Source organism: Calliphora vicina, chromosome 3, assembly GCF_958450345.1.
Source record: "Calliphora vicina chromosome 3, idCalVici1.1, whole genome shotgun sequence".
In the NCBI taxonomy this organism is placed as follows: Eukaryota; Metazoa; Arthropoda; class Insecta; order Diptera; family Calliphoridae; genus Calliphora; species Calliphora vicina.
In genome coordinates this window covers 7,157,864-7,182,894 of record NC_088782.1, presented here as the reverse complement: position 1 = coordinate 7,182,894, position 25,031 = coordinate 7,157,864, and the positions used below count along the sequence as shown (strand labels likewise).

Below are 25,031 nucleotides of genomic sequence, written 5' to 3'. Positions count from 1 at the left end.
GGGTCATATTTTCCTCGTTTTAGGAATTTCGTTATTTAAATAAAAGTCGATTTCAAAAGTTATCAAGCCATTTATTAAAAGATCTTTCGATCTATATATGTACCAAATTTGAATGCGATGTAAAAATCAATATATCATGAAATATCAAGATTTATATTATTTATTTAAGTTTTGGAAGGCCCCAACACAGTAAGGCTAGGCTATATGGCAATTTAAAGTTTTAATTGTAAATCAATTTTCAGAATAATGGTAAATGTTATTCTGAAAATTGATCGGAAATTGGGGGACAATGGACAAGGTCTCAAACAGCATTGTCTTTGAACGGGTATTAAGGAGAATGGTAATCCTTCAAAAAAACCGGTTTATATCAAATTTTTATTACGCTAATAAGAAATATGTCAGGAATTGTGTACTAAATCTCCGGAAATATTACATTTTTGAATTCTTAGGGGTCTATTATCTTTTACTAAATATTGTCAAATGATAAAATTTTCTATAAAATAAATCAATATTTTTAAAAATCGTATTAAAGTTTTTCAAAACTATTTTTAAAATATATTTCATTAAAACCGGTAAACCGTATGCTAGGTTCTAAGGGAAACGCTCTGAATAATCTAATCGAGAATTGGGATGCATGGATGGGTGGCCCCTATTCACTCTGTCCTTTCAATATTCTTCAACACATACAATAAAACTTCCAACATCAACTTTAACTTTTACGAATAATAATATTTATGTATATAAGCACATTAAACTAAATTGTATATAATATAATTCAACAAAACATACTTACTTGTTTGTTTGTTTTAAAATAATCTTTGATATCTTAATTTTTACGTTTCAAACTTCAATTATTTATTAATAACATGTGAGTTGTGTTGTTTTTTCGTTTAAATTTTTCAAACATACATATGTAGATAATTATCAACTCTTACCACATTATAAGAGAGTAATAAATTTTAATATTAAAAAAACTAGCACACCAACCACATTGCGTATGCTTAATTTAATAAGTAATCAAATTATTTCATTGACGTTAAATACAATTTTTAATTTATATTAAAAGTGCAAAACAAGTTAAAAATACAATATACTATATAATTAATGAAAATATATGTATGTATGTATGTGTAAAATAAAAACAGGGTTCAATATTTTGCCCTGATATTACAAATAAAATTTTGTAAATGGTCAATATTGAAAAAACAATTTAAATAACTAAAATTTCAGTTGAATTTGAGGTTGACCTAAAATTTAAATAAAAAAAGTTGTTTTTAAGTTAAAGCTGCTAAGCACGGCAAAGTTTTAAAAACTATTAAAACCAAATTTCAATTGACAGTGTAGCAAGTTAAACATATTATTATTAGTAATTGGTAAAATTGAAAATAAACAAAAATTATTATTCCTTGATTTAGCACGCGTTACCAATAGAGAGCAATTGAATCGAATTTAAATGACGTTACTGGGAGGAAAAAGGCGAGAAGAAAACAATTTGACACAAGGATATATAATATCACAGCCCGTGGAGTGTGCTGTACACCACAAGGGGTACAACAATCTCGAAAATAAAGACTAATAAAATAAGGAAATACTTAATAAACTACAAATAATATTCTCAAGTACCTGAACAGTACTCGACTGAGATTGAGTAAGTGGAGACGAAGTTCTTCGCCAGCAGACTAACTTTCTACTGAGAAGTATGGCTCCGGTGTATATGCCAGATATACAAACAGCTGCAAAAATAGCAACTTATTAAACAAAATTAAATTAAAAAAAAAAAACATCTTGTTTGTTGTGTCAAATATACATGTATAAAGTACATAAGTAAACAACAAATAAATATGCTGTATATATATGTGTTATAAAATACTAATATAGTTAAATGGATAGGAGGAATTGCTCATAATAATTACAAGTACAATTTTTTTGTTTTGTTTCTTTTTTCTTAATGATGCATGCAGTCTTTTTGAGAGAAAATGTATAAATAGAATTGAAATGTACACTTTATCTTGTTTTCTTGCAATAATCATGAAAAAATGGGTCAAATTTTCTTTGGAAGAAAAACAGATTTAAATACTTGTCGTCGTACTACTTCTAGAAAGCAATGGGTTCTTCATTAACGATCTAACAGTTGCGAGTTCTTATAGAGTTTGCAAAAATTGTAGAATTTCCGGATTTGAATTGGCAACAACACTGAATTTGTCGGGATAATTTTCACGAATTTCCTTGACCAAACCAACGGCATTCTCGCAAGTGTCTTGGTCGACAAACTCCTTTTTATACAAGACGTGTATGGCAATGGCGAGTATTTGTTCGATAGAGGCGGTAATAGCTTCACGTGACTGAATGTACAAGAGTTTAAAGCACTTGAAAATTGAAGCATTTTCATCGAAATCTTCACGCAAAGGCAAATGCTTCAACAATACGGGCAAAACTTGATCCAAAGGCACTAGGTTGCAGTTTGTGATGATAAGACGAGCAATGGCTCCACAGATGTTATCCAGGGCAGCATCTTCCTTTTCGTTAGCAACAGCTTGTGACAATGCCATCAAAATATGAGGATAAGCTCTGCAAAATTAAAGAAAACCAAATTGATAATGATAAATGTAAAAACAAGTAAGAGACTTTCACCAAAGTATGTTAAGGATTGAATGCAATTTTTGGTATAAAAATAATTATTTCCAAAATTATTTAATACTTACTCGTATGATTTATCTTCAGCATATAAAACTAATTCACCCAAACCGAAAACAGCATTTTGACGAGCCTGACAGAACTCATCAGAAAGACCATCAATCATAATGGGACAGAATGTGGAGAAATAGGTTCCTGTACAACTCTTCAAAGCACCAAAACATTCAGCCAAAGCTCCGTAAACAAAAGCTCTTTGAGACTCAAGTTCTTCGTTCTTCTTAGCCTTTTGCTAAAATTGTAATTAAAAATTATTTATGTTAATCACTGTATTACAATAACAATTAATAAGTAGTCTACATACCAATTTAGAAATAATAACTGGATAGACACGTCCGAAATACATGGCAAACTTTTCGGGCTGCATGGCATGACCAAACAGCGGCAACAAGTTACCAGCACCTTCGACAATAGCTTCATCGTATTCGCTCTCTTCGGCATCGTCATCGTTGCCACCAGCAGGCTCATCGAACTGGCAGGCGACCTTTCCCAACAAAACATCATTAATGCAAGTGAAAATGGTATTGGTCAATTTATCATCGGGCAAAGCAATATGTTTCAACTCCTTTAAGATGTCCGAGAAGCTTTCGAGAGCGGCGAGGACCACCGACACTTCTTCATCGTCACGCACAATTTGACCCAATTTGGGAATTAAAATGGTGATGGCATTTCCAACACCCTGAACGTCGTTCTGCTTGTACAAGGCAATAATGAAGGTGGTCAAGGCGTCAATGGAAACTTTACGAATATCCTCTTGGGGATGATCGATCATTTTGTATACGTTCTTATAGGATTGCTCGAGGTAGGGAATGAAAGCCACACCGGTATGTTGAGCGAATTCCTTAAGAGCTAAAATGGCCTCCTCTTTTTCATCCAAATACGAGTTCTCCACACTATAACCAGCGATATTGTCTAAATCATCATCTTCGCCATCGGAATTCTCAATGTCGATTTCACGATCATCGTTTTCCTCATTGTCGGGTGCGGGGACGTTAATGACATCTTCCTTGAATTCGGGTATAACTTCTTCAGTCGAGAGTATGGAATCATAGAAACGTTCCATAATCTTAGGGAACACGGAGGCCATCTCTTCATTGACAACTTCGGCCAGCGAAGCAATTAAGTTGTATATTGCACGACGTACATCTGGATCATCGGCCTCTTCCAATAAAGCCAAGGCGAAGGTCATGGTATCAGTGGCCAAGGGCATGAAGTTTTGCTTGCCTATGGTACGGGCAATGGCAGCCAATGTATCGATAGCTTGAGAACGCAATGACAGAATGTCTTCGTTTTCAGTTTTAACCAAATATGTTTGCAGCATAGCAATCAATTGTTGGAAATAAGGCATCATATTTTCCTTGGCAGCATTAGCAGCGGCAGAAATTGCACTCAAAGATAGTTCGCGTACACGTATGGAGTTATTGGGGTTCATGGCCTCAAACAAGCTAAATACAATAGGGTGGGTACATACATTTATTTTAAGTAACGTCAAACATTAACAAATTTCCTACAACTTACCGCTCCATAAGTAATGGTAAGTGAGGGACTAAAGCATCCTCCAAATTCTCACAGAATGTTTCCAAAGCATAAAACATGCGATCAATGTGTTTGGGTTCAGCACCGCCGCTCTATAAAATAATTCAAAAGTAATAAAATGTTCATTCATTATAAAATTGTCTAATAAATTGTTTTCTATACATAATTGGCTAGCAGCGTTTTACGCTTAATTTGCAATTGGCTCATATACAGTATGGAATTCGAGTTTTGCTTAATGCCTGTTGGCCAAGGCTCAGACACGTCGCTTATAGTATTTGCAAGTGGCCAATAAGCCTTAAAATCAAATGCAGCATTTCAAAAAAAAAAGATTAGAAGAAAACAAAAAAGAGCAGAGCCAAAAATAAAAGTTATATTAAGAATTTTGATTCAATGCTAACAAAACCAAATAAAAAAAACACACTAAAATTCAGTGCTGCCGCTGAGCCTATTTCTTAATTCAAAATTTTATTTTACGGACACTATAAGAATACATTACTTTTAGTTTAGTGAGGCAACACTGATTGATACTTTATATTAAAATTCAGAACACTTAAAATTGCATATAGAAAATATTACTTACCCTTAATTCGTTGCATAATTGTTGAAGGAATTCGAAGAGAATTGGCAAAATTTGTGGAGCAAACTTGGTAATATCGGGCTGAAGATGTTCCGAGAATTGACCTAGGGCAAAGAAGGCAGCATTGCGTACAAGTGGAACGGGATCAGTTATACCCACTTTGACAATGTTCAACATTGTCTCCAAGTACTTGTTGCAAATGGCTTCCGAGCATCCCTCGGCAATAACAGCCATACTCAAATAAGCTGCACGACGTGGCAAGGGATCTTGACCCTGCAATGCAGGCTCCAACAATTGCAATAGTGGGGGGATCAACTTCTCTGGGGGAACATTCAAGGCTAACAAATCCATAGTTTGTGTGGCTGTAGTCATTGGATTGGAACTGTCTTCGCCAAGGAAATATTCTTCATCATCTAGAAATTTAATTGAATACAACATTAAAATTAAGAGACCTATTAAAATGCTTAAATACACAATTAACTAATTTCAACTTCAATACAAAAACATGTTTTGAAAAATGGACATTTGTCGAATATTAGTGATTTTTTTTTTAAATTGTCAAATTTTCGTAAAAAATTTAGATTTTTGTTAAATTGCTGATTTTTTGTAAAATTTTTGATATTTTTCTTAAACTGTAGAATTTTATTGAGAGTATTCAATCAGAGTGTAATTTTCGATATTTTTTTAAATGAATAATAACCTTATTGATTTATTGAATTACTTCAAATGAACTTTTTACCTTATTTTATATTAAATTTTGATTCATTTGTAAATTTGTATGATACTACATCATGTGATTTTCTGTGTACTAATGATTGATTGAAATACAATATTTTAAATTTAAACAGTGTATGTACTTACCCTCATCACCTTCTGGTTTTGTGGCCATTAAACTAAACACAACTTGAATGATGGGCTCAATAAGTTTTTGCTTAATGATCACCTTCTTCTTGAGACGTACCAACCAGCCAATGTAGGCAACAGTTTTCACACGAACAGCACTATCCAATTGTGGGTTATTCGAAGCCTCCAAGCAAAAATCTAGCAACAATTTAATATTGGTGGTCAACAATTTTGGTGTATAATCGGCCATGCTTTCCAAAATATCGAAGGCACCTACGAACTGATCAACATCTGGCTGCACTGCAAATGCTTGCAAAGACTTGATAATCAAAGGAATCGACTTTTGATATGTTTGTTCGGCAGCGTTATGGCCCAAAATGAATGGCACCAAGTAAGTCATACCAGTCAAGATATTAAAGATGACCGGTGAAGACATATTACCACTGGCCTCGGTGGCCACAAGGGCTGCGGTGAACATTTCACATACCGACTCCATGTGGGGTACGAATTGATCGGGTGCCACATCGGTAAGGGTAGCGAAAATCGAAGAACCCAATTCACTTTGTTTGGGATCAGCTGAACTGCAGTGACTGTAGATGAACTTGAGAACATTATTCATCCAAGGATCTTTTGTATCAGCTTCATGGCGTACCAATACACCAACAAATTGTGCAATAGCATTACGTACAGATTTTTCCTGTTCGGTAACTAAGGCATTGAGCATTCCTTGCTTAATACTTTACAATTGGTTAAAGAAAAAAACAAAACAAAAAAATATTATTTTACATTCAGTTTAATACACACACAGAATAAGTTAATGACTTACATCTGTTGCTGTTCTGGTGGTACCATCTGCCAATGGCGCAATTTGCCTAAACGTTTCTTTAACAATACAGCCGAATATTGGCGTACCTGAGGTTCTTTGTTTGAAACAACAATGTCGCATAATTGAGGAATAGTCTCAGGACGCTTGTAGGCTTCCTGTAGATCAGCGGTGGCCTAAAAAGAAAAACAATAGTATTTTATTTTCTAAAGACTTTAAAAAATATATGTATTAGGTTTTTGCCACATGTTTTTTAGTTAAATGCACACATATCTATGTATGTATGTTTGTATGTTTCTATGTGGTACATAAAATCTACTTAAATGGAAACAATAAATATTTTTTTTTATTCATTATGATATACAGTATTTATTAGCACGTGGCAACAACAAGATTGCTGAAACTAAATTTTTTTAAAATTTGCACATTTTATTTATTGTTGTTTAGTAGAATGTGTGCCAAATGTTATCTTTCATGTCTGCGTTCGTATATTTTTCTTTTTTGCTTTATTTACCTGCATGAATTTATTAATATTATAATTAGCATATAGGCACATACTTATATGTATGTATATAACTAAAATATAACAACAATAAACATCTATTTGAATATTTCACAACATTCACCATTCATCCAAACAACAAATGCAAACTTTTAAAATCAAATACAAATCTTCTTCCTACTGTGTACATATGAACAAGTACTTTTGTACATGAGGATTTATTTGAATATTATTCATACATGGACACACAATACAATACATTATATGTACGTAGAAACAATTTTAATTATGAACATTATGCGTAAATGTTTTATTAATTAGTCATTTAAAAAAGAAGCACATGTTTTTTATTATTACTTCATGTCTACTATTTCATAAAATATTTAGGAATTCTTTTATTTAATTGTTAATAAAAAAATATTTGTGTTGCCGACCACACCCCACCTTCTAATGTCTATAGAAGATTGACCAAGTGAAATGACACATCACTTGGCTGCTGCAAGATGTACAAATATTTTAAATATCATTAAATAAACAGATTTCATAAAGTATGCCATGCATGTAAACTATCCATAAATACTTAATTTAATTTAATTCACTACTCATATAAAAATTTCTAGTAAAAACTAAATTTCGCATTTTAAAAAAATAACAAATTTGTAACAGTTTTTTGTTCTGTAAGTAAAACCTTGAATGAAGTTGAATTTATGTTATTCAAAAATCAGTTTGATCTGTAACCACGCGAAAACTTAATTTTCTGCAAATATTTATAAACCAAACAGAATAGATGAATCTAATTTCAATTTCTAAAAAGCTAGTAGAAAATATTATCTTTTTCAAACCAAGATTTTATAATAATATTCAAAAAAAACAATTTGAATGGTCTAAATCCGTTATATACTTGCACTTTTAAAATTCCCCTGCATGTACAATATCGGCATTTGGCAACCCAAGTTATTCTTTTCTTTTTTTTTGCACTCACACAAACACGAATATATAACTACAATAAAACAAACAGCAAAAAAGAATTGCAATAAAGAAATAGATATAAAACTGAAAGAAAAATCGCCGTGAATCTTTCTTAAAAAGCCCCTCCACGTGTTTCACAGTATTTCCTATTTTTCTTCAGAATTCTACAAAACTCATGCTTAATTATAGAAAATCAAGAAAAACTTACCTGCTTAATAAGATTATTGTCGGCACACAATAAATTTGCAATGATTTGCTCCATTTTACTTTTTATTGATGTTTCGATTTGCAACAATAAAAATGTTTTTTACTTGCAGCTGCAGTATAAATTGTGTAAATATAACAAAGTATATGCTATACTTTTCTTTACAAAACTTATTATTTCTTGTTTAAAATTTCAACTTTTTCACGTTTGCAAGCACACCTACAAGTACACGTCTTCCGGACGTTTGTGAAAGAATAAAAAAGAAAATTATCTTGTCTGACAATTACGCTTCGGCTAATTTTGTCGTTTTCTCGTTTTTCTTACTTTTTACATACAGAGTTGCAAAAATTTCTTTCATAAATTTTACGCGCCAATAATCGATAACGATGCTGTCAGCTATCGAACGCATCAGAATTTGTCACAGAGTATATAATATGTAGTTTTTTTTAAATTGTTTTTAATTATTTAATAAAGTTATATCTAAGTAAATTATATCATTTATTTTGTAATGTTATTTATTATAGATTGCCACTTTTAGTTTTCCAACAGTGTTGCCGTACTTGTCAAATGTTTAAACCATTTCCTCAGCGTTTATATGCAAACGCAAAAATCTGCGATTCTTTTATTCAAATTCTAAAACGAATGGTGAAAGTGTTAAATAAATGTCCTTTTTTAATATCGATGATATACTTCAAAGTCTACCATAACACCTAAAATACACATTCAACACAACCAGCATTTTCTCTAAAATACCGTTACAGAAATTACTGCAATTACCGCTAAATTATGAATATACAAATTGTTTGCAAAAGAATATTATGGGAAACAAAATTTGTATTCTATTAAGGTTTTTGTTATTTTAACAGACTGCTTTCGTCCCAGTTTTAAATATTATTTGGAAAAATTCACTGAAATTTATTGTTTAGTCCCCTTTTACAATGCAGAAATTGAAAGGCAGACAGACGAAGTTTGTCGTCGAGGGGTTCTACAGGTAGAGTGTGTATTACACAGGTTTAAGTTAGTTCAAAAGAGAATGAGAAAAATGTCTGCCTTTCAATTTCTGCATTGTAATAGGGACTTAGGGTATAATTTAGTTCCTATGCGCATTTCACTGGTTCTTTAGAACAGACTATCACGAAATAATTTTTCTTCCTATATTGAATTTATTTAAATCTACAGAAGAAATTACATTATCGCACATTCTTTTCATGTCTGTATTTAATTTATTATTAAAGAATACAAATCAATAAAACAAATATTTATTATGAAAAATATTACACATTCTTAAATATATGATACTTTTTGGATTTACACTACAATACTATTTGTATTCTACTGCAGCTGACAGCTACGCAATGGTAAAGCAAATGTAACTCATATCTATCATACATTTTCGTACTTTTCATACTTCAATATTAAAAATAATAAACCTACATTAACGTTTGTGTAGGGTTGACGTAGGCTGCACGCAACTTGAAAACAATTTTAGTACAAATTGTGCTAAAAAATAGAAACAGCTGTTTTCTTGATTGAAAATTGAAACACCAATTTGAATGAGAAATTGAAATTAGTGGAAAATATATACCAGTTTTTCATACATTTCGCGTTGAAAATTTTGTATCGCTGTGCTGTTGTTCAGCTGGCTTTGATTTGTGATTGAAAATTTACAATTACTTGTGAATTGGTGCGCGCAAAGCCATTAACAATTCGTCGAACATATGCAATCAAAATTTGCTACGTGGTGACATAGGGTTAACTAAAAAAACAACCTTATTTGTAGAAAAAAAAACTTGGTATCACTGTTTTTGTATGTAATGTACAATCTAGGGTTAAATATAAGAGTAATGATTAAAAGAACTTGGTAACTCTATGTGCAAATTCTTCTACATACATTTTAACACCGCCATTTTTGAACTATACACAAAGATAAATTTTTGGGAAAATTTTTTAAAAATAATAGTAATCGGGCCAACTATTGTTAAATGTTTCTGTGTTTTATTATGATATTGTGAAAAATATATTTGCGACTGTTTTAAATTTCTATAAATATGGATAATAGCTCGTACAAAGAAAGAAGCTCCTTACGCAGGGATGACAATTCATTGGGAATTTTAAACATGGATAATTTAAAGGGTAGAGGAAAATGTAATAAAGAGTTTTAGGCGTGTGTAAATTTTCAAGTTTTAATCATTTTTATTTCCACAGTTTTTGGTGATCTATCAACTGATTCCTTTAGGAATGCTAATAACAGAAGTGGTGGGTCGATCGAAAATGGAAGAATCGTAAATGATCGCTTAAATGTAAGTTGATTTTACATTTACAATGATAAAATATTTTAATAAAAATCTGTTATTGTACTTTATGCAAGAATGAACGAATGAAAGCATTAGAGGCTTTACAAAAATCCCATAAAGGTGATATTTTTAAAAGGCCACATCCAGTTAACAACAAAGAAAACTCTAAAAGTGCCATTAATGTATCATCAAATAATCCATCAATGCGTAAGTACAAAAAAATATATAAACAGAAACTGGTTTTAAAATGACCCTTTTTATAGTAATCTAAATATAAAAAAATATTTAATGAAAGTTACTAAAAAGTGGCACATTTCTTTAAAGTATTGTGTAATAAAAGTTGATCAAATTTGTTCCTTTAATCTAACAAATTTTAATTAAGAGTATTTGATTCTTAACATTCAATGTAGTTTTATAAATTCATTTCATAATAATTAAAAATGTACAATTTGTCAGAACTAGATCATACGGATTATGTGCCATTTTTAATTAAGAGTATTCGATTCTTAATATTCAATGTATTTTTATAAATTCACCATTCCATAATAATTAAAAATGTAAAATTTATCAGAACTAGATCATACGGATTATGTACCATTTCGTCGTCCCAATGCTATCAATATATCAGATCTTGTCACAGATGAAACTATAAATCTTGAAAGTAGCTCATCATGTCCACCATCTGCTTCGAAAGATGTCAAAGTATCTTTTGAACCAACAGAAATTACGGGTCGATCTACTCTCTACAACAAGGAGATAAAAAATCACAAAAATATGGCAGTGGGCGGAGGAGGTGGCAGCCGTAGTGATGTTTACAGAACAAAACATATATCGGTCAGTGACATTCTTGCTTCTTCGTTTGCACCAAAAGCACGCAATCTCTGTGAAACGTTGCAAAGCAGCGATATTACCTTGGATTCCACCGATCATCATCTGCAAGGTATATCGAACGCCAGCAGTTCTTTCACAAGTTATAATGGGTCAAGAAGCTTGCCGCGTACCGCAGATATGTCTTTGTCAAAGAACACCTGTACTGAGGAGTCATTTAATGGTGGTTTTGGAACATTTTCGTTTAGTACGGCTGGTGCTGGCACCGGTCTGGATGAAAGTGAAAATTTTGCACCTGGAGAACTCATGCAATCTAAACTAATCAATGACGAAATATCATGGGCCCAAGAATATGCTGCCATACCAGCTGCTACTTTAAGTGAACAAGCTAAAGCAAAGGCTTCACGGAATTCAGAAATTACCTCAAATGTTTTTGACACACCTTCAAATTCAAAGTAATATGACAACAACTTAAAACTCCAATGAACATAAGTTTATTTACATACATTATATTTTTAGCTCCATGATTGCCGGTGATCCAAACTTTTCAGTTGGAAATTTTTTCAACATGAGATCAGACAACCTATGGAATATTGTTAAAACCAAAAGTCCAGATAAGTACCGTACGCCTATTGCATTGGTGGATGAAGAGGACAATACCGTAACCACAACAACATCAAGTGATTTAGAGGGTTCTTCTAAGATTTCAGTCACACCGAAAATTGACAATAAAACGTACACTCGTGTAGGTACACTACTAACGCCAATAGAAGCGAAAATGTCATTGCCAAGACAAATGACCAGTTCAAATAGTAACCACGAAAGCAAAGATTCTGGCAACTCCACGGATAACTCGTATCTGCTCAGTATTTCTGCGATAGACCGGGCTTTATGTAAGTAATTCATTTTAAATTAAATTATTTCAGAAATTTCTAGCACATTATAAAGGTATCGGATTAGCACGAATGTTTATTTTTTTTTATTCGATTTCAGCCTAAACAAATGGTTTATGTAGGACTGTTTTTTTTTAGAAAATAAATAAAATATATAAGCCGAAATATGGATTGTATAATTAACAAATTTATTTATTTAGGTAATTTGGATATTCCATCGGATGCTTCTGGTATTGGTGTGTCCGAACAATTATTGATGCAAGGTAAAAAATCCAAGTCATGTATGAATCCGTATAATGAGACAGAGAATTTTGAAAACAATGCTGAAATGTTGCGTTCAAAAGGTCGATCTTTAGGAGCTGACATTAAAATGAATGGTAATGAGAAACTTAAAGCTGTTGAGGAAATGGTTTTAGAAAATAAAGAAAATCTTGATCCTGAAACTAAACGTACTTCAGGTGGAGGGACTTTATCCGATACCATGAGTTTTAGTGAATCGCTTTTAAATTCGAGCGATATGAAAAACTTGCAGCGTAGCATTGCTCTACCACGTTCACCGTTAAGCCCCATAGAACTAGGCGCTCCGAATATACGAGTGAATCGGGTGGCTGATGATGGTGGTGACGAAGCTGACAATGATGAATGGCCTGGTACTCCCATCACCAGTAACCGACGCATTCGGCGTACTAAATCACCAAGAGATAAAAGTCCTTTGCAAAGTAATGCAGTCGTGCAGGATTCTCCCGATGCAACCACTCCGGTTAATTCGAGACCTTCTCGAGCTTATGCCCTAAATAATAAAAACAAAACAGAGAAGGAGCCAAAATCAATGAGTTCTACACGTCTCGATGGAGTTGATCATAATTCGAATACAGATTTCGGAATATCGCCTAATATTTCGAATGGCCATCACCACTCTGCTAGTTCTTTAGTGGTACGAAGTAATACTCTAAGTGTTCCACCATGCATTTCGCCCAGAGCTCCAAGTCCAGCTCGTTTAGACAATTCCCCACTCTCTTCACCGCGTAGCTATAATTTGTCTCAGGTACACTCACCAACACCCAGCACCTTAGGATTCCAATCACCGAATCTTGATGCCACATCAAATTCTGATCGTCAATTACTTAGTGCCGGTGCAGCTCGAAAAGCTGTATCGTCTCCGGTTGGTAGTGAGTCCTCCAGTACTTGCAGCAGCTATGGTACCATGCAAACCTATCGAAGCGCCATATCGGCCCAAAGTGGTCGCAGCGTTTCCCGATGCTCTAGTTCAAGTGAATTTAGCCATCGAGACGGCAAACAAATTCCCCTCAAAGTAACAAATATCGAACTTTCTTGGGGCAGCATCAAATTGCGCAGCGATTCTCGTAAATCCATGCAAATAAAGAATATTATTAGCAAACGTTTGGTGATACGCATTGAGGTAAGTGGTCCAGGTTATCAAATTGTCAATTCTCAGCGTAGCAACACCATTACGTTGCACTCGCAAGAGTGCCGAACCATAAGCATTAGTTTTTGTCCCACCGTGCGAGGTGTGGCCATTGGTAAACTATCATTTTACGCTCCCAGCGGTGCACAGACAATTGGAAACTCATTTCTAGATGTTCCGCTCTATGGTTATGGTGGAAATGCCAGCGTAATTGCACAAAACATATCGATGGGACCAGTAGGCTCTCCCTTCGTTACCATGGGGGATGTGTGCGAGTTGGCCCAGCCCTTGGAACGTACTGTTAGCTTTTACAATAAGGGTCCACTGTTGGGTTTTGCTGCTGTCTCTATAGACTCAATTGGTCTAATGATGCCTCGCCTAAGCGATGCCTTTGAAATACATCCTCGCATGATTCTAATACCACCCAAAAATATGGTGGACGTGCGTATTGTGTTCCGTCCTAAGCGGGAGGAAATTAAGAAAATAATCAAAAAAATGGGCAACGTTTTAACTTTGGCTAACATGCGTGTCATTTGTGGCGACGAAGCCAATCGCCAGCGAATACGACGTTTGTTGTCTAAAATGAACGAAGAAGAACGTGCGAAGCTCTCTTCGAGTGCTTTAGATATGCTGTGGACGAAATTTCCCCAAGAATTGGAAATATCCGATTTAAATGACATCAATGAAAATCCAAACATTGCCATGGACTTGGCATCGTTCTTCCGCATTCATGAAATTTTACTTACCATCAACCATGATAATATGGATGACACAATTGAAGCGTCTTCACTATTTCTGGCAGACGTGGATGAGACCGTACTGTTTCGAACCATATGTGCTGCCGATTCGCCTACACCTACATCGACTCTGGGCACCGTAGATGAAATGTATGATGAAGAGGCTGATGTAAAGTCAGACCAAAATCCGACAACAAAGTCCACCAATCAGGGTACCTGGTCCGTAAACCCTCGTACTCTTGAGATACATCTGAACAATCAAAGTCCTACTACTCTCCGAGTGCATAATGGATTTAAATCGCGTCAGTTTTTCGAGGTGGCCTGTAACTTAAAGGAGGTATTACGTTTTACACCTAACGATGGCTATGTGGCACCAGATGGAGGACAAACTGAAATTGAAATCAGCCTACATACGAATTTACAGTATCCTTTAGGAAACGTTTATGTCATGGTATGTTGTTTAATTAATTTTTTACTATTTTAATTTTAAATAAAAATTAATTGTACTATTTGTATTTTATGAATTTTAAGGTTTACATGGAGAATGAAAGGATCATGGTGCCTGTTAAGATTATTAAGTAACTTTGAGAATTTTATTTTTGTTCATTTTATTGTATTGTATGTAGTAATTAGTTCCAAGTTCATTTTATATGTTTAAAGCCATTTGTTTTAGATAAAAAAAATAAAATATACATGTATCAAATTTTAAAATTTCAATGATCTATTGTAATTTATTTTGGAATGTCAGCAGATTTCTCCAATTTTCTCCTTTAGATTTGTAGCGTTTTCTGAATCAAACATTTCGCTTGGCAAGTCGCAACCTAAGTACGCATCGTTATCCACACAGTATTTTATGAGTGTGCGCCAGCACGGATCTAAAACCAACAAATATGGATTTCCAAAGATGTATAAAAGATAACGGGCCCGCGATATTGCCACATTAATTCGTTTCGCACAGTGGATAAATCCTAGAGAATGACGTATATCATTTGGTACATATTTTTGTGTAGATCGTACAGTGGATATCAATATTATGTCACGCTCCTGCAAGAAATTACAAAAATCTTAAGTAGAAATACATTTTTTAATAAAAAAAAGTTTTGGGTGAAAATTTTTGTGTGTTCAATTTAAAAAAATGTATGAAACCATGGTATGAAACTAATGTTTGATAAAAATATTTCCCGATTTTGATCCTTAAAAATGTTAATGACTTTGTAAAGCAGATATATGTAGGTCAAAATTGATATCCCGAATATAAATAACAACCTAAGCGGGACTATAGCGTAACTTGTATGTATGTTATTTTGGGCCTTCGGAAAGTTGATTTCAATATACAGAAGGACATGGCTATAACGATTTTTATTTTTTTGAACAAATCTTTTTCCTCGCAACATTTTTTCCATCAACATTTTTCACCAATTTTTTTTTTAAAATAAGACAATCGAACTTACCTGGCCTTGAAACTCCTCAACTGAACCTATTTTTGGCATAGCAATGTCAGCTGTAGTGAATAGTGTACGCAAATGCTTGACCTGTTTTGTGTATGGTGTTATAATACCAATGTTCTCAGGTTTTATATTCTTTCGATAAAGCTGAAGCGTCATTAGAAAAACCTAAAAATCAACATAAGAACATTACTATTATTAGTTTTAATTTTTAAATAAATTATAGTGGGAAATACATTTTTAGCTTCATGGGGATTGTACCATGATGGTGAATCCTTCTCCTGCATATTCTCACTGAGCATTCCGTAGAAGAACACACCGTGTGTCTTAGAGCGCTGATCAGATTCAGGCAGTAAAACGCGTATTTGATTAAGCATATCAGCTTCATGCGAGTTATTCTCGCTTATCATTGGCATTAATTCAGAGTCGTAGAAAAGATTGTTGTACACATGAAGTATGGAGGGCAGTGCCCGATAACTGTATAGTAGTTTTGTGACTAAGCGAGGATCGAAACCACATGAATTGGGATAACGAATAAGGTCCTTCAAATAAGGCGAACGCGCTAGTAGACGTTCAAGAAACGAAGTGGCAAGACCTTTCTCGCCAGCATAACGATTTGTTACAATTGCCTGCAATTGTAAGGGATCGCCAGCAAGTATAACTTGGCCACGATTTCTCGAGACCTGAGAGATTGCTATCATTATTTCGGGTTCCGAGCACTGACCAGATTCATCGATTAAAACATGTGTAAAATGACCTTTGGGAAAATCCATTTGCAGAAAATTACCCAGGGTAGAACAAGTGCTGATGGTAACGCGATGACGTCCCAAGAATTTCATTTGACATTTAAGTTTGAGACCTGATTCGGTGACTATCATAGAATCGTTACATGTACCATCGGCCGCTATATCGACTGTGGCACAGTAGGGCATAAGATGTTCTGGCACTAGTTCCTTTTCAATATGGTTTTGTGATACAAGACGTATAAAATCACCAGCACAAAGATCTCCACTTTTTATTAAACGAGTTGTAATTAAATCCGCTGAACTGTTTGAAGGTGTTCCCACTAGAAGACGTGAACTAGGCAAGTTTTTAACCAGCTGGAGTATGGCTTCAACTAGAGTAATAGTTTTGCCTGTGCCTGGTGGTCCAAATATGACATATGGCATATTTTGTACTTCTCCACGAAGAATTTTAAATACAGCCATTTTTTGTATGTTATTTAATGATTCGTTATACCATTTGTAAGATCTATCTTGCGAAATAATATTGTTCTCTGCATCCAACTGTACATCCAGTTGAGGATGATCGCGCATATTCACATTAGAGGGAAAGAGAAACTTTTCACCGAGATGTTTGACAACACGTTCGACGGCAAAATGCTGTTTACGAAAGCCAAATCGTGAAAAATAAAATTCTAAGCGATAATCTTCTCCATTGTACTTTTGTTGAAATCCCGTATTGAATTTTAGTAATACCCTGTTAAAGAGAACCTTGTGTATAACGCCATCATAACTACGGTTATCCAAATCTCTATCACTCCAGGGGTTTATCGCACGCACCACATCACCCAGTACCAATGAAGGACGTCGCTCACATAAATTATCAATAGCAAGCGATAAATATTCGCCATCTCTTGTGAAATGAGCACGTTCACGGTCATAATTGCGAAAGTTTACAAAACACTCGATTTCTTCTAGGTAGATTAACGTTTGAAAACGAGCTGCATAGTTGGTCATGCTAAGATCTTGCTGTATGCTAGGAAACATTTGTTCAATGTTGTCCAGCATGTCTTGTTTATTTTCACAAGTTAAATACATTTTTCGTAAACGTTCCGGAACTTCAAAGTAACCAATGCGCCTAGCAACGAAACGTCGTTTAGGGGCAATTCCTACACCTGGTACGACTTCACCGCGATTTGACCAAATCTGAAATTATTAAAGTGCTGTGAATTCGTTAATCTAAAACTGTTTCATTTTTACTTACCTGATTAGCATAATGGCGTGATCTATACGTTTGATTGCGGCCCCCCACAACTGGTGTATTGGCATTACGATCCACTTCTACTTCAATAGCCAAATTTTGCTTAATAGCTTCAGCTTCTGCCTCAGTTTCACAGACAACTATTGAAATACTGCGCTTTATACGAAACGTTTCAAATTGTATAACGAATTGTTCATTGCTTTGGCCGAGTTCTTTCGACTCGACTTTAAATCGTATAGAGCGCTTTGTATTCGGTTCTAAGACGAATGAAACTCCCGGTTCAGGATCTATTAAACGCACTTGAGTTTTACTCTTACGTCCCACAAACTCTATATGACCGCGAAAAATCCGGTCACAGTTGTTCGTACAGATGCATTCTACTTCCTGCTCTTGAAATAACGAGTCAAACACACAGTTTATATCGGGACTAACTGTGATGGCACGATTTTCAGAACGTCGTTCTAAACGTATTGTGTTGCCGTTGACTTGTGGATCGTAAAATTGTTCCAAAACTTTTAGCCTAATGCAGCGCCAAACATATTCGCCCTAGTGATTAAAATAATATAAATAATTAGAAATCTCCTTTTGCAATGTTTCTGAAGAATAAATTCAATACTAGAAACCGAAAATAAATCTTTCATATAATCAAAACACCCAAATTGTGTTATAAAATATAAATCACTCTAAATAACAAATAATGGTTTCCATTCCGTAGTTTTTATTCCGATCGATTTCGTTTTAGGTTCTTCACATTCCGTGTTATTTGTTAATTCAAAAATAATTCTGTATTTCAAATTTAAATTTCACAGCGTTTTTTAAAATTGATTGAACATTTTCAACTTTTCCAAAATTTCACTTTGAAAATTGAAATTTTCGCTTTACTATTTTTGAAGAAGCGAAATATGGAATTAATTCCACAATAATAAATTCTAAGGTAATTTTGTAAAAAATTAAAATTTCGTAAAATTAAAAAAAATTGATTTGTTAAAAAGTTGTGATTTTACAAAGTGGATTTTTTAAAAAATGTTAATTGTTAAAAAATATAAAATGAGTCTCTGCTAGTTAAATTCAAAAGTATCTCCCCTAGTGATCTTTATTTATTTACTCACCCTTTCACATTCAATGAGATCGGCGCTGACGATGTCACCTAAATTTAATTTGCAGGCTGTGGGAAGAATATCAAACGTAAAGTACGCATCTTGATTAAGGACACCCCAATCAGAATTTAGACGCTTTACGGTACATTTTTCACTTTTCATAAGGCGCGCAGGATGTACACTGACCTCCTCCAGTATTTCGCCATTTCGATCAACAAAGTGTTCGTCACTCTGAACATTACAACAAACATACACGCGGTCACCCTCCTTAGGAACGAAATCAATTTCAACACTGTCCAAATGGATGTTCATCGTTTTATAGTCCGTATCGACTATTATAGAATCCGGCTTTCGTTCGGCAATTAAGCCCAAAATGTTGCGCTGATGCGTATTGAAAAATGTCGGTTGCTCAGTCTTTAATTCTTTAATCTTTGCTTCAATCTAAATGCAGAAAAAATCATGAAAGCTAGCTCAAAAAATCTATTACTTACTAGCCTACCTTTTGTTCTGTTGGTGTTTCTTCATCCCAATACTGGTCGATAACTTGATCAATCTTAATCACTTTTATATGATCGGTCTCCTGGTGTTTATAAGCCAAATATTCAACTCGACATCCTATTTTCAATTCGCTGGCTACCGATAAGGCCACACTCATGTCAAAGAATATGCCATGATCAATTGTGCCATGGTTACTCTTCAAAGCAGTTATGATGCCTGCACACAAAGTAAATATTTAACTGTATCCTTTGGCCAATACTCTTCCCATACTTACCAGTACGTTTAAAACATTTTTTTTCTCCACTTTGTTCCTGCTCAGCAATTGGATTTGATGATATTGATGATGACTGTATAACATTTTTCATACACGATATTGGTTCTGCATTGTGGTTGATATTCTCCTTGTCAATTTCAAGATCAAGTTTTGTTTGTTCTTCTTCAAGTTTTTCGGCCAGTTCTTTTTTGTGAGCTTCTCTCGAAACCCATAAATTTCTTAAAATCGATATCATTGTCCGTCCACTTGTTGCGTCTGATACTACTAAACTACATTCAATACATACATACAGTATGATATAAATACAAGGTACAAGGACGCCTTAAGAATTGTTCTTTCTATCCAATGAATCATACATCCAGTCGGTTTCGTTAATGTAGTTCAATTCTTTGCGCAAATTTTGCAAGCGTTTCAAATAATTTTCAGTTGTGGTTACCTTCAAGCCACACTCGGTAACAATCAATGAACGATAACGTGAGAAGGTTTTATCGTGTTTAACTTCGGCTTTCTGTGTCTAAGAGAGTAAAGGTACACAATCCAATAAAGAACACATTGTTTAATCCAGTAGTAACTGCATACATACCTCACTGGGATTAGATGAACTGGGCTCTTCGGATATGCTGGGCAACTCAGCAGACATTCTTAACACGAATGTGGCACGTTGTTTATTTATGACAAGAAAACTCCTAAACCTTGTATTTAAATTTAATATGTCTTTATTTCTCCTTGCATTCGTAAAAGTAGTTCAACAAAAATATCCAATTTCAATTAAAAATTCTTTGTTTTTTGCTAATAAGAAATTACAAATAATTGCGGCATCAAGGCGAATTTACGAAAGGTGACGACAGAACTACAACATGTACAAAAACAACATGTACTTTGTTTTTGTTAAAAGTTAATTGAACTGTCAAAATTGCCTGTTGTAGTTTTTGCTATTGGGTTTGTTGTGTTTTTAGCCGCAACAAACATAACTGAATGACAGTTCAATTATCAAAACAAGTGAAGAAAAAAATAATCCATTGTTCTTTTGAGGTCACCTTCTATAAATTCGCCTTGTGCGGCATTTTAATGATTGCCAGATACTTTTCACCGTTGTCCCCTACCAAAATTAAAAATATCCCCAAATATTAGCGGTATTCACAATGTGGAGTACTTGGCATAGCGTAATGATTATAAGGTGTATGCGTTACGGCAACAAATACAACAATACAAAAACAAATAACTTTCATAGTGTCAAAAATAGCTGCATAATGCATACAAATTACAGCAAAAAAAAATTTTGACAAGATGAAAGTTGTAAACAAACTCGAGCAAAAAAAATCAGCTGTTTGATTAATGTCACCTTGTATCAAAAATTTCATGTTCTGTTTTTAGTTTTTTTATATTGTGCTCTTTTACTACATTTACCAGGCCAAGTACTCTACATTGTGAATACCGCTATTGTTTTTCTTAAAAAAATTAAATTTTTATTTAAAAAATATTTTAATGTTTTTATTTTAATTATTCAATTTAAACTTTGATTTTCCTGCTTGTCAGAAATGTTAAATCAAATGCCAAAATTCTAGGGCTAGTGAAATTATATTCACCTCAGAAGTGTAAAAATGTTACTTACTAAAGTACTTTGCCACTATTTCACACAAGCCCATTCTGTGAATTTCAATAAATATTTAAAAAAAGAAAATATTTATTATATATGTATATAAGTTTTTTAAGTACTATAACTCCCAAACTAAGTGAGAGCAGGTACAAATTTCAACGTGTTAATGCTTTTAATTATAAGAGCTATCAACATCAAACATATTAAAATACAATCTTTTGCCAAAATCTTGATTTATGCCCACAAAATTAATGTGAACTAATATTACCAATTGCAATTAGTTGCTTTATTTTATTCGTCTAAAATTCTTAAAAAATGTTTTGGTTTGGCGATTTTTTCAAATGAGTAGCTATACAACCCTGGTCTCAACAATAACAAAACAATTTTATTGTCAAATACATTTGACATTTCTACATAACCAAAAAAGGTGCATGTACAAAAAGGGTTAAAGCAAAATTTGCAAAAGTCGTCTGCTGGGCAAACTTTAACCAAAAAATAATAATAATAAAATAAAAGAATTGGAATATTTTAAATTTTGTTGCATTTGCAAAAGGGTAAATTAGTAGAAATATTGCAGCATTGAGAAAATAAATAACTATCGTTCTAGATATCTGTTTAATTCGAGTTGTGTGATTTACAAAGAATTGTGCATTTGTTGAAACCGTCTGAGGTGGTTGTGAACCAGAGTATAAACGTGTTGAAGTTACTGGTAGAAAAATGGTTAAAAATAAAAAGGGCAAGAAAGAGATAGTTTCAGCTGGAGCTGAAGCATCATCTGGAGAAGAAATGTAAGTAAATATAAATGATTATTCTATTGTCTTATGTGGAATGAATGTCTGTTGGAACATGCTGTCTGGTGGTTTGAGAGAAAGTGCTACGTTGTCAAGCGTATGTACGTACATACGGATTGCGATGTTGATGTTGTTTTATGCATTTATATTGTACATACTTTGTATGAATGTATTGCATGTATACCTATGCGGTATGTGGTGTGGGTACAAACTAATTATTTTGCATATTTCGCTTTATTTTCTCGTCTCACAGCGAAACGGAAACTCAACAAACGGTCATTGACTCCGACGACCAGGAAGAAAAAAATGTTAATGTTAAAAACAAAAAGAATAAACAAAAGAAGGGCAAAAAGAATAAGAATGATTCCGACGACGAAGAGGAAATCGACCAGGTCGAAAGTGCAACTGCTGGGGTGGGAAAACTTAAAATCAAGTCGAAAGCCAAAAAGTCAGCGTTTGAGCTATTAATGGATGATGATGATGACGAAGACAATGCCCAAGAAATTGCCCAGTCTGAAAGCGAGGGAGAAAGCAATGAACCAGTGAAACCGGCCAAAGGCAATGACAAAAATGCTGGTAAAAAAGGAAAGAAATCCAAACGTAAAGGTAAAGGAGATGACGACGATGAGGATTTGGATAAGGTTTTAGCAGAACTTCAAGCTGAATATGCTGGTGAGTCAACTCCAGCTGCAGCCATAGTTGTATCTCCCGAAGATTTGGCTGACGAAGAATTCGGAAAGGGAAAGAAGAAAAATAAGAAATCTAAAGCTCAAAATGATGAAACTGAAAATATGGAGTTGGACGATGCTGATGATGTTGAGACTGAAGAAGGCGGTACGGTAAAGACCGCGGCACAAAAGAAAAAGGAAAAGAAAGAGCGCCAAAAGCGAGAAGCAGCTCTTGCCAAACAAAAGGCAGCCCAAGAGCCACAAAAGAAGCAAAAGGTGACTGAAATTGTAGCTAAACCCGAAGAAATAGTGCCGGAGATTGTTGAGGAAACTAAGGAAGCTTCAGCGGAACCAGAAGCTGAGGGTGATGAAGGTGAAGCGGGAAAAGCAGCTAGTAAAAACAAAAAGAAGGGAAAAAAGGATAAAAAAGCCGAGGCCGAGGAAGAAAAGAAAGATTCCAAAAAGAAAGGCATGTCAGCAGCCATGGTAGCAGCTATGCAAGAACGACTTAAAAAAATCAAAGAAGAAGAGGAACGCCAACGGCAATTGGATGAGGAACGTTTACGCCAGGAAGAAGAACGAGAACGTTTACGCCTAGAAACAATTCGTTTGGAAGCAGAGCGCAAGGAAAAGAAAAAACAAAAAGAAGCTGAACGCAAAGCTCGTCTAAAGGCAGAAGGAAAACTTTTAACCAAAAAGCAAAAGGAAGATCGTGCAAGGGCACAGGCTATGCTGGAAGCTCTTAAAGCCCAAGGCCTTGAAATACCAGATCCTTCAGAAAAACGTCCAACAAGGCCAGGTATTTTCATATTTTCTGAATATTGATTGTTTATTTTTTTAAATTGTATGATTTAATTAAAATCTATTGTAGGCACTCGAATTCGTCCCAAAAAGAAGGGTCCACAAGCCAACCAACAGACTGAAGCTGAGGCTAAAGCTGCAGAAGAAGCTGCCAAGGCCGCCGAAGCTGCTGCTGCTGCTCAAGAGGCAGAGAAAAAGGAAGTTGTCAAAGAATCTTGGGATGCATCCGACTCAGAGGAGGAAACTTCTCAAGCTACTACAACAAATAACGATGAGAAATCATCCAATGATAACGCAGTTCCTGCTGACGAAGATGAAGACTCCGAAGAGAATGATAGCGATTCGGATGAAGATGATAGTGATACCGATTCTGATTCCGATTCTGAATCAGATGACAATGAAAAGGAAGAAGCCATTAATGCTAACGATCCAGAAGAACGTCGTCTCCGTGCAGAACGTCGTATTATAAAACGAAAAGCCGATGCTGAGAAGAATCGTACAACGGATAATCTTCGTGCTGCCGTTGTTTGCGTACTGGGTCATGTAGATACGGGTAAAACTAAAATTCTTGATAAATTAAGGAGAACTCATGTACAAGATTCCGAGGCTGGTGGTATCACTCAACAAATTGGAGCGACAAATGTTCCAATCGATGCCATTAAAGAACAAGCTAAAATCGTACGCAACTCAAGTGATTTTGAATATAAGCTACCAGGTTTACTTATTATTGATACACCCGGCCACGAGTCCTTCAGCAACCTTCGTAACCGTGGTTCATCGCTCTGTGATATTGCAATTTTGGTCGTAGATATAATGCACGGTCTGGAACCCCAAACTCTTGAGTCAATCAATTTGCTCAAAAAGAAAAAGTGTCCATTTATTGTTGCACTCAATAAAATCGATCGTTTGTACAATTGGAAAATGATGGCTCGTCGTGACATTCGCGACGTCCTTAAGGAGCAGGAGGCCAATACTCAAGTTGAGTTTAACCAACGCACTAAAGAGGTCATTCTACAATTTGCCGAACAAGGTCTCAACGCAGCCCTGTTCTATGAAAATCCTGACCCCAAGACCTACATCTCTCTTGTACCCACCAGTGCCATTACAGGTGAGGGCATGGGCAATATTTTATTCCTTATAATCGAATTCTGTCAGAAAATGCTGGCCAAACGTCTGATGTATTCCGATGAACTACAGGCTACTGTACTGGAAGTTAAAGCAATTCCCGGTCTCGGCACAACTATCGATGCCATTCTCATCAATGGCAAACTGCGTGAAGGTGAAACAATGGTTTTGGCTGGTACCGATGGACCCATTGTAACACAAATTCGTTCCCTTTTAATGCCACAGCCGATGAAAGAGCTACGTGTCAAAAATGCCTACGTCGAACACAAGGAAGTTCTGGCAGCACAAGGTGTTAAAATAGCCGCTAAAGATTTAGAAAAGGCCATAGCTGGCATAAATCTTTTAATTGCTCACAAAACGGATGAAGTTGAAATATGCAGGTAAGTGATTAGATTTAAGTGAACATACTTTTTAAAGACAATACATAT

At 34.6% G+C, this 25,031-nt stretch overlaps 5 protein-coding genes across 7 annotated transcripts in view; 2 read left to right on the top strand and 3 right to left on the bottom strand.

The window, feature by feature from the left end:
- Positions 1-830: 830 nt before the first annotated feature.
- Arts (Artemis) lies at positions 831-8,401 on the bottom strand. The gene is made up of 8 exons (XM_065506370.1): positions 8,150-8,401; positions 6,474-6,646; positions 5,666-6,384; positions 4,808-5,217; positions 4,210-4,319; positions 2,996-4,136; positions 2,703-2,923; positions 831-2,568 (listed from the first exon to the last, which is right to left on the bottom strand). The coding sequence occupies exons 1-8, from the start codon at positions 8,201-8,203 to the stop codon at positions 2,142-2,144; spliced, it is 3,255 nt and encodes a 1,084-aa protein (XP_065362442.1). The 5' UTR covers positions 8,204-8,401; the 3' UTR covers positions 831-2,141.
- Positions 8,402-10,122: 1,721 nt separating this feature from the next.
- On the top strand, positions 10,123-15,041 carry spd-2 (spindle defective 2). 3 transcript variants are annotated; one of them, XM_065506134.1, is made up of 7 exons: positions 10,123-10,291; positions 10,352-10,446; positions 10,515-10,647; positions 11,018-11,723; positions 11,788-12,161; positions 12,362-14,775; positions 14,856-15,041. In XM_065506134.1, the coding sequence occupies exons 1-7, from the start codon at positions 10,195-10,197 to the stop codon at positions 14,904-14,906; spliced, it is 3,870 nt and encodes a 1,289-aa protein (XP_065362206.1). In that variant the 5' UTR covers positions 10,123-10,194; the 3' UTR covers positions 14,907-15,041. The 3 variants fall into 3 exon arrangements, with proteins under 3 accessions (XP_065362206.1, XP_065362205.1, XP_065362207.1); XM_065506133.1 differs by having other exon boundaries at positions 11,012-11,723; XM_065506135.1 differs by having other exon boundaries at positions 10,131-10,279; positions 11,012-11,723.
- On the bottom strand, positions 14,916-19,856 carry armi (armitage). Its single transcript, XM_065506136.1, has 7 exons — positions 19,622-19,856; positions 19,349-19,563; positions 18,862-19,290; positions 17,756-18,298; positions 16,006-17,697; positions 15,776-15,937; positions 14,916-15,368 (listed from the first exon to the last, which is right to left on the bottom strand). Exons 1-7 carry the CDS (start codon positions 19,854-19,856, stop codon positions 15,069-15,071), a joined length of 3,576 nt encoding a protein of 1,191 aa, XP_065362208.1. The 3' UTR covers positions 14,916-15,068.
- An 87-nt stretch (positions 19,857-19,943) lies between these two features.
- LOC135955777 (uncharacterized) lies at positions 19,944-20,897 on the bottom strand. The gene is made up of 2 exons (XM_065506137.1): positions 20,205-20,897; positions 19,944-20,135 (listed from the first exon to the last, which is right to left on the bottom strand). The coding sequence occupies exons 1-2, from the start codon at positions 20,259-20,261 to the stop codon at positions 19,944-19,946; spliced, it is 249 nt and encodes an 82-aa protein (XP_065362209.1). The 5' UTR covers positions 20,262-20,897.
- Positions 20,898-21,618: 721 nt separating this feature from the next.
- Positions 21,619-25,031, top strand: part of eIF5B (eukaryotic translation initiation factor 5B) — a 50,692-nt gene continuing 47,279 nt past the window's right edge. Inside the window, exons 1-4 of the mRNA XM_065505035.1 lie at positions 21,619-21,772; positions 21,826-22,006; positions 22,263-23,476; positions 23,549-24,983. Coding sequence (XP_065361107.1) covers positions 21,936-22,006; positions 22,263-23,476; positions 23,549-24,983 — 2,720 coding nt within the window. The 5' untranslated portion in view covers positions 21,619-21,772; positions 21,826-21,935. The remainder of the gene's footprint in view (positions 21,773-21,825; positions 22,007-22,262; positions 23,477-23,548; positions 24,984-25,031) is intronic.

Bases quoted from the DNA above. Each gene is read 5' to 3' on its own strand.
- armi (XM_065506136.1), bottom strand. From the start codon at position 19,856: ATGATATCGATTTTAAGAAATTTATGGGTTTCGAGAGAAGCTCACAAA. The intron at 18,299-18,861 runs GTGAGTAAATAA...TTTAATCACTAG, and splicing joins ATCTCATTGAATGTGAAAGG to GGCGAATATGTTTGGCGCTG. The intron at 17,698-17,755 runs GTAAGTAAAAAT...TAATAATTTCAG, and splicing joins CACGCCATTATGCTAATCAG to ATTTGGTCAAATCGCGGTGA.
- spd-2 (XM_065506133.1), top strand. From the start codon at position 10,195: ATGGATAATAGCTCGTACAAAGAAAGAAGCTCCTTACGCAGGGATGAC. The intron at 10,292-10,351 runs GTAATAAAGAGT...TTATTTCCACAG, and splicing joins TTTAAAGGGTAGAGGAAAAT to TTTTTGGTGATCTATCAACT. The intron at 12,162-12,361 runs GTAAGTAATTCA...TTATTTATTTAG, and splicing joins TGCGATAGACCGGGCTTTAT to GTAATTTGGATATTCCATCG.
- LOC135955777 (XM_065506137.1), bottom strand. From the start codon at position 20,261: ATGTCTGCTGAGTTGCCCAGCATATCCGAAGAGCCCAGTTCATCTAAT. The intron at 20,136-20,204 runs GTATGTATGCAG...TTACTCTCTTAG, and splicing joins GTTCATCTAATCCCAGTGAG to ACACAGAAAGCCGAAGTTAA.
- Arts (XM_065506370.1), bottom strand. From the start codon at position 8,203: ATGGAGCAAATCATTGCAAATTTATTGTGTGCCGACAATAATCTTATT. The intron at 6,385-6,473 runs GTAAGTCATTAA...CCAATTGTAAAG, and splicing joins CCACCAGAACAGCAACAGAT to TATTAAGCAAGGAATGCTCA. The intron at 4,320-4,807 runs GTAAGTAATATT...ATTATTTTATAG, and splicing joins AATTATGCAACGAATTAAGG to AGCGGCGGTGCTGAACCCAA.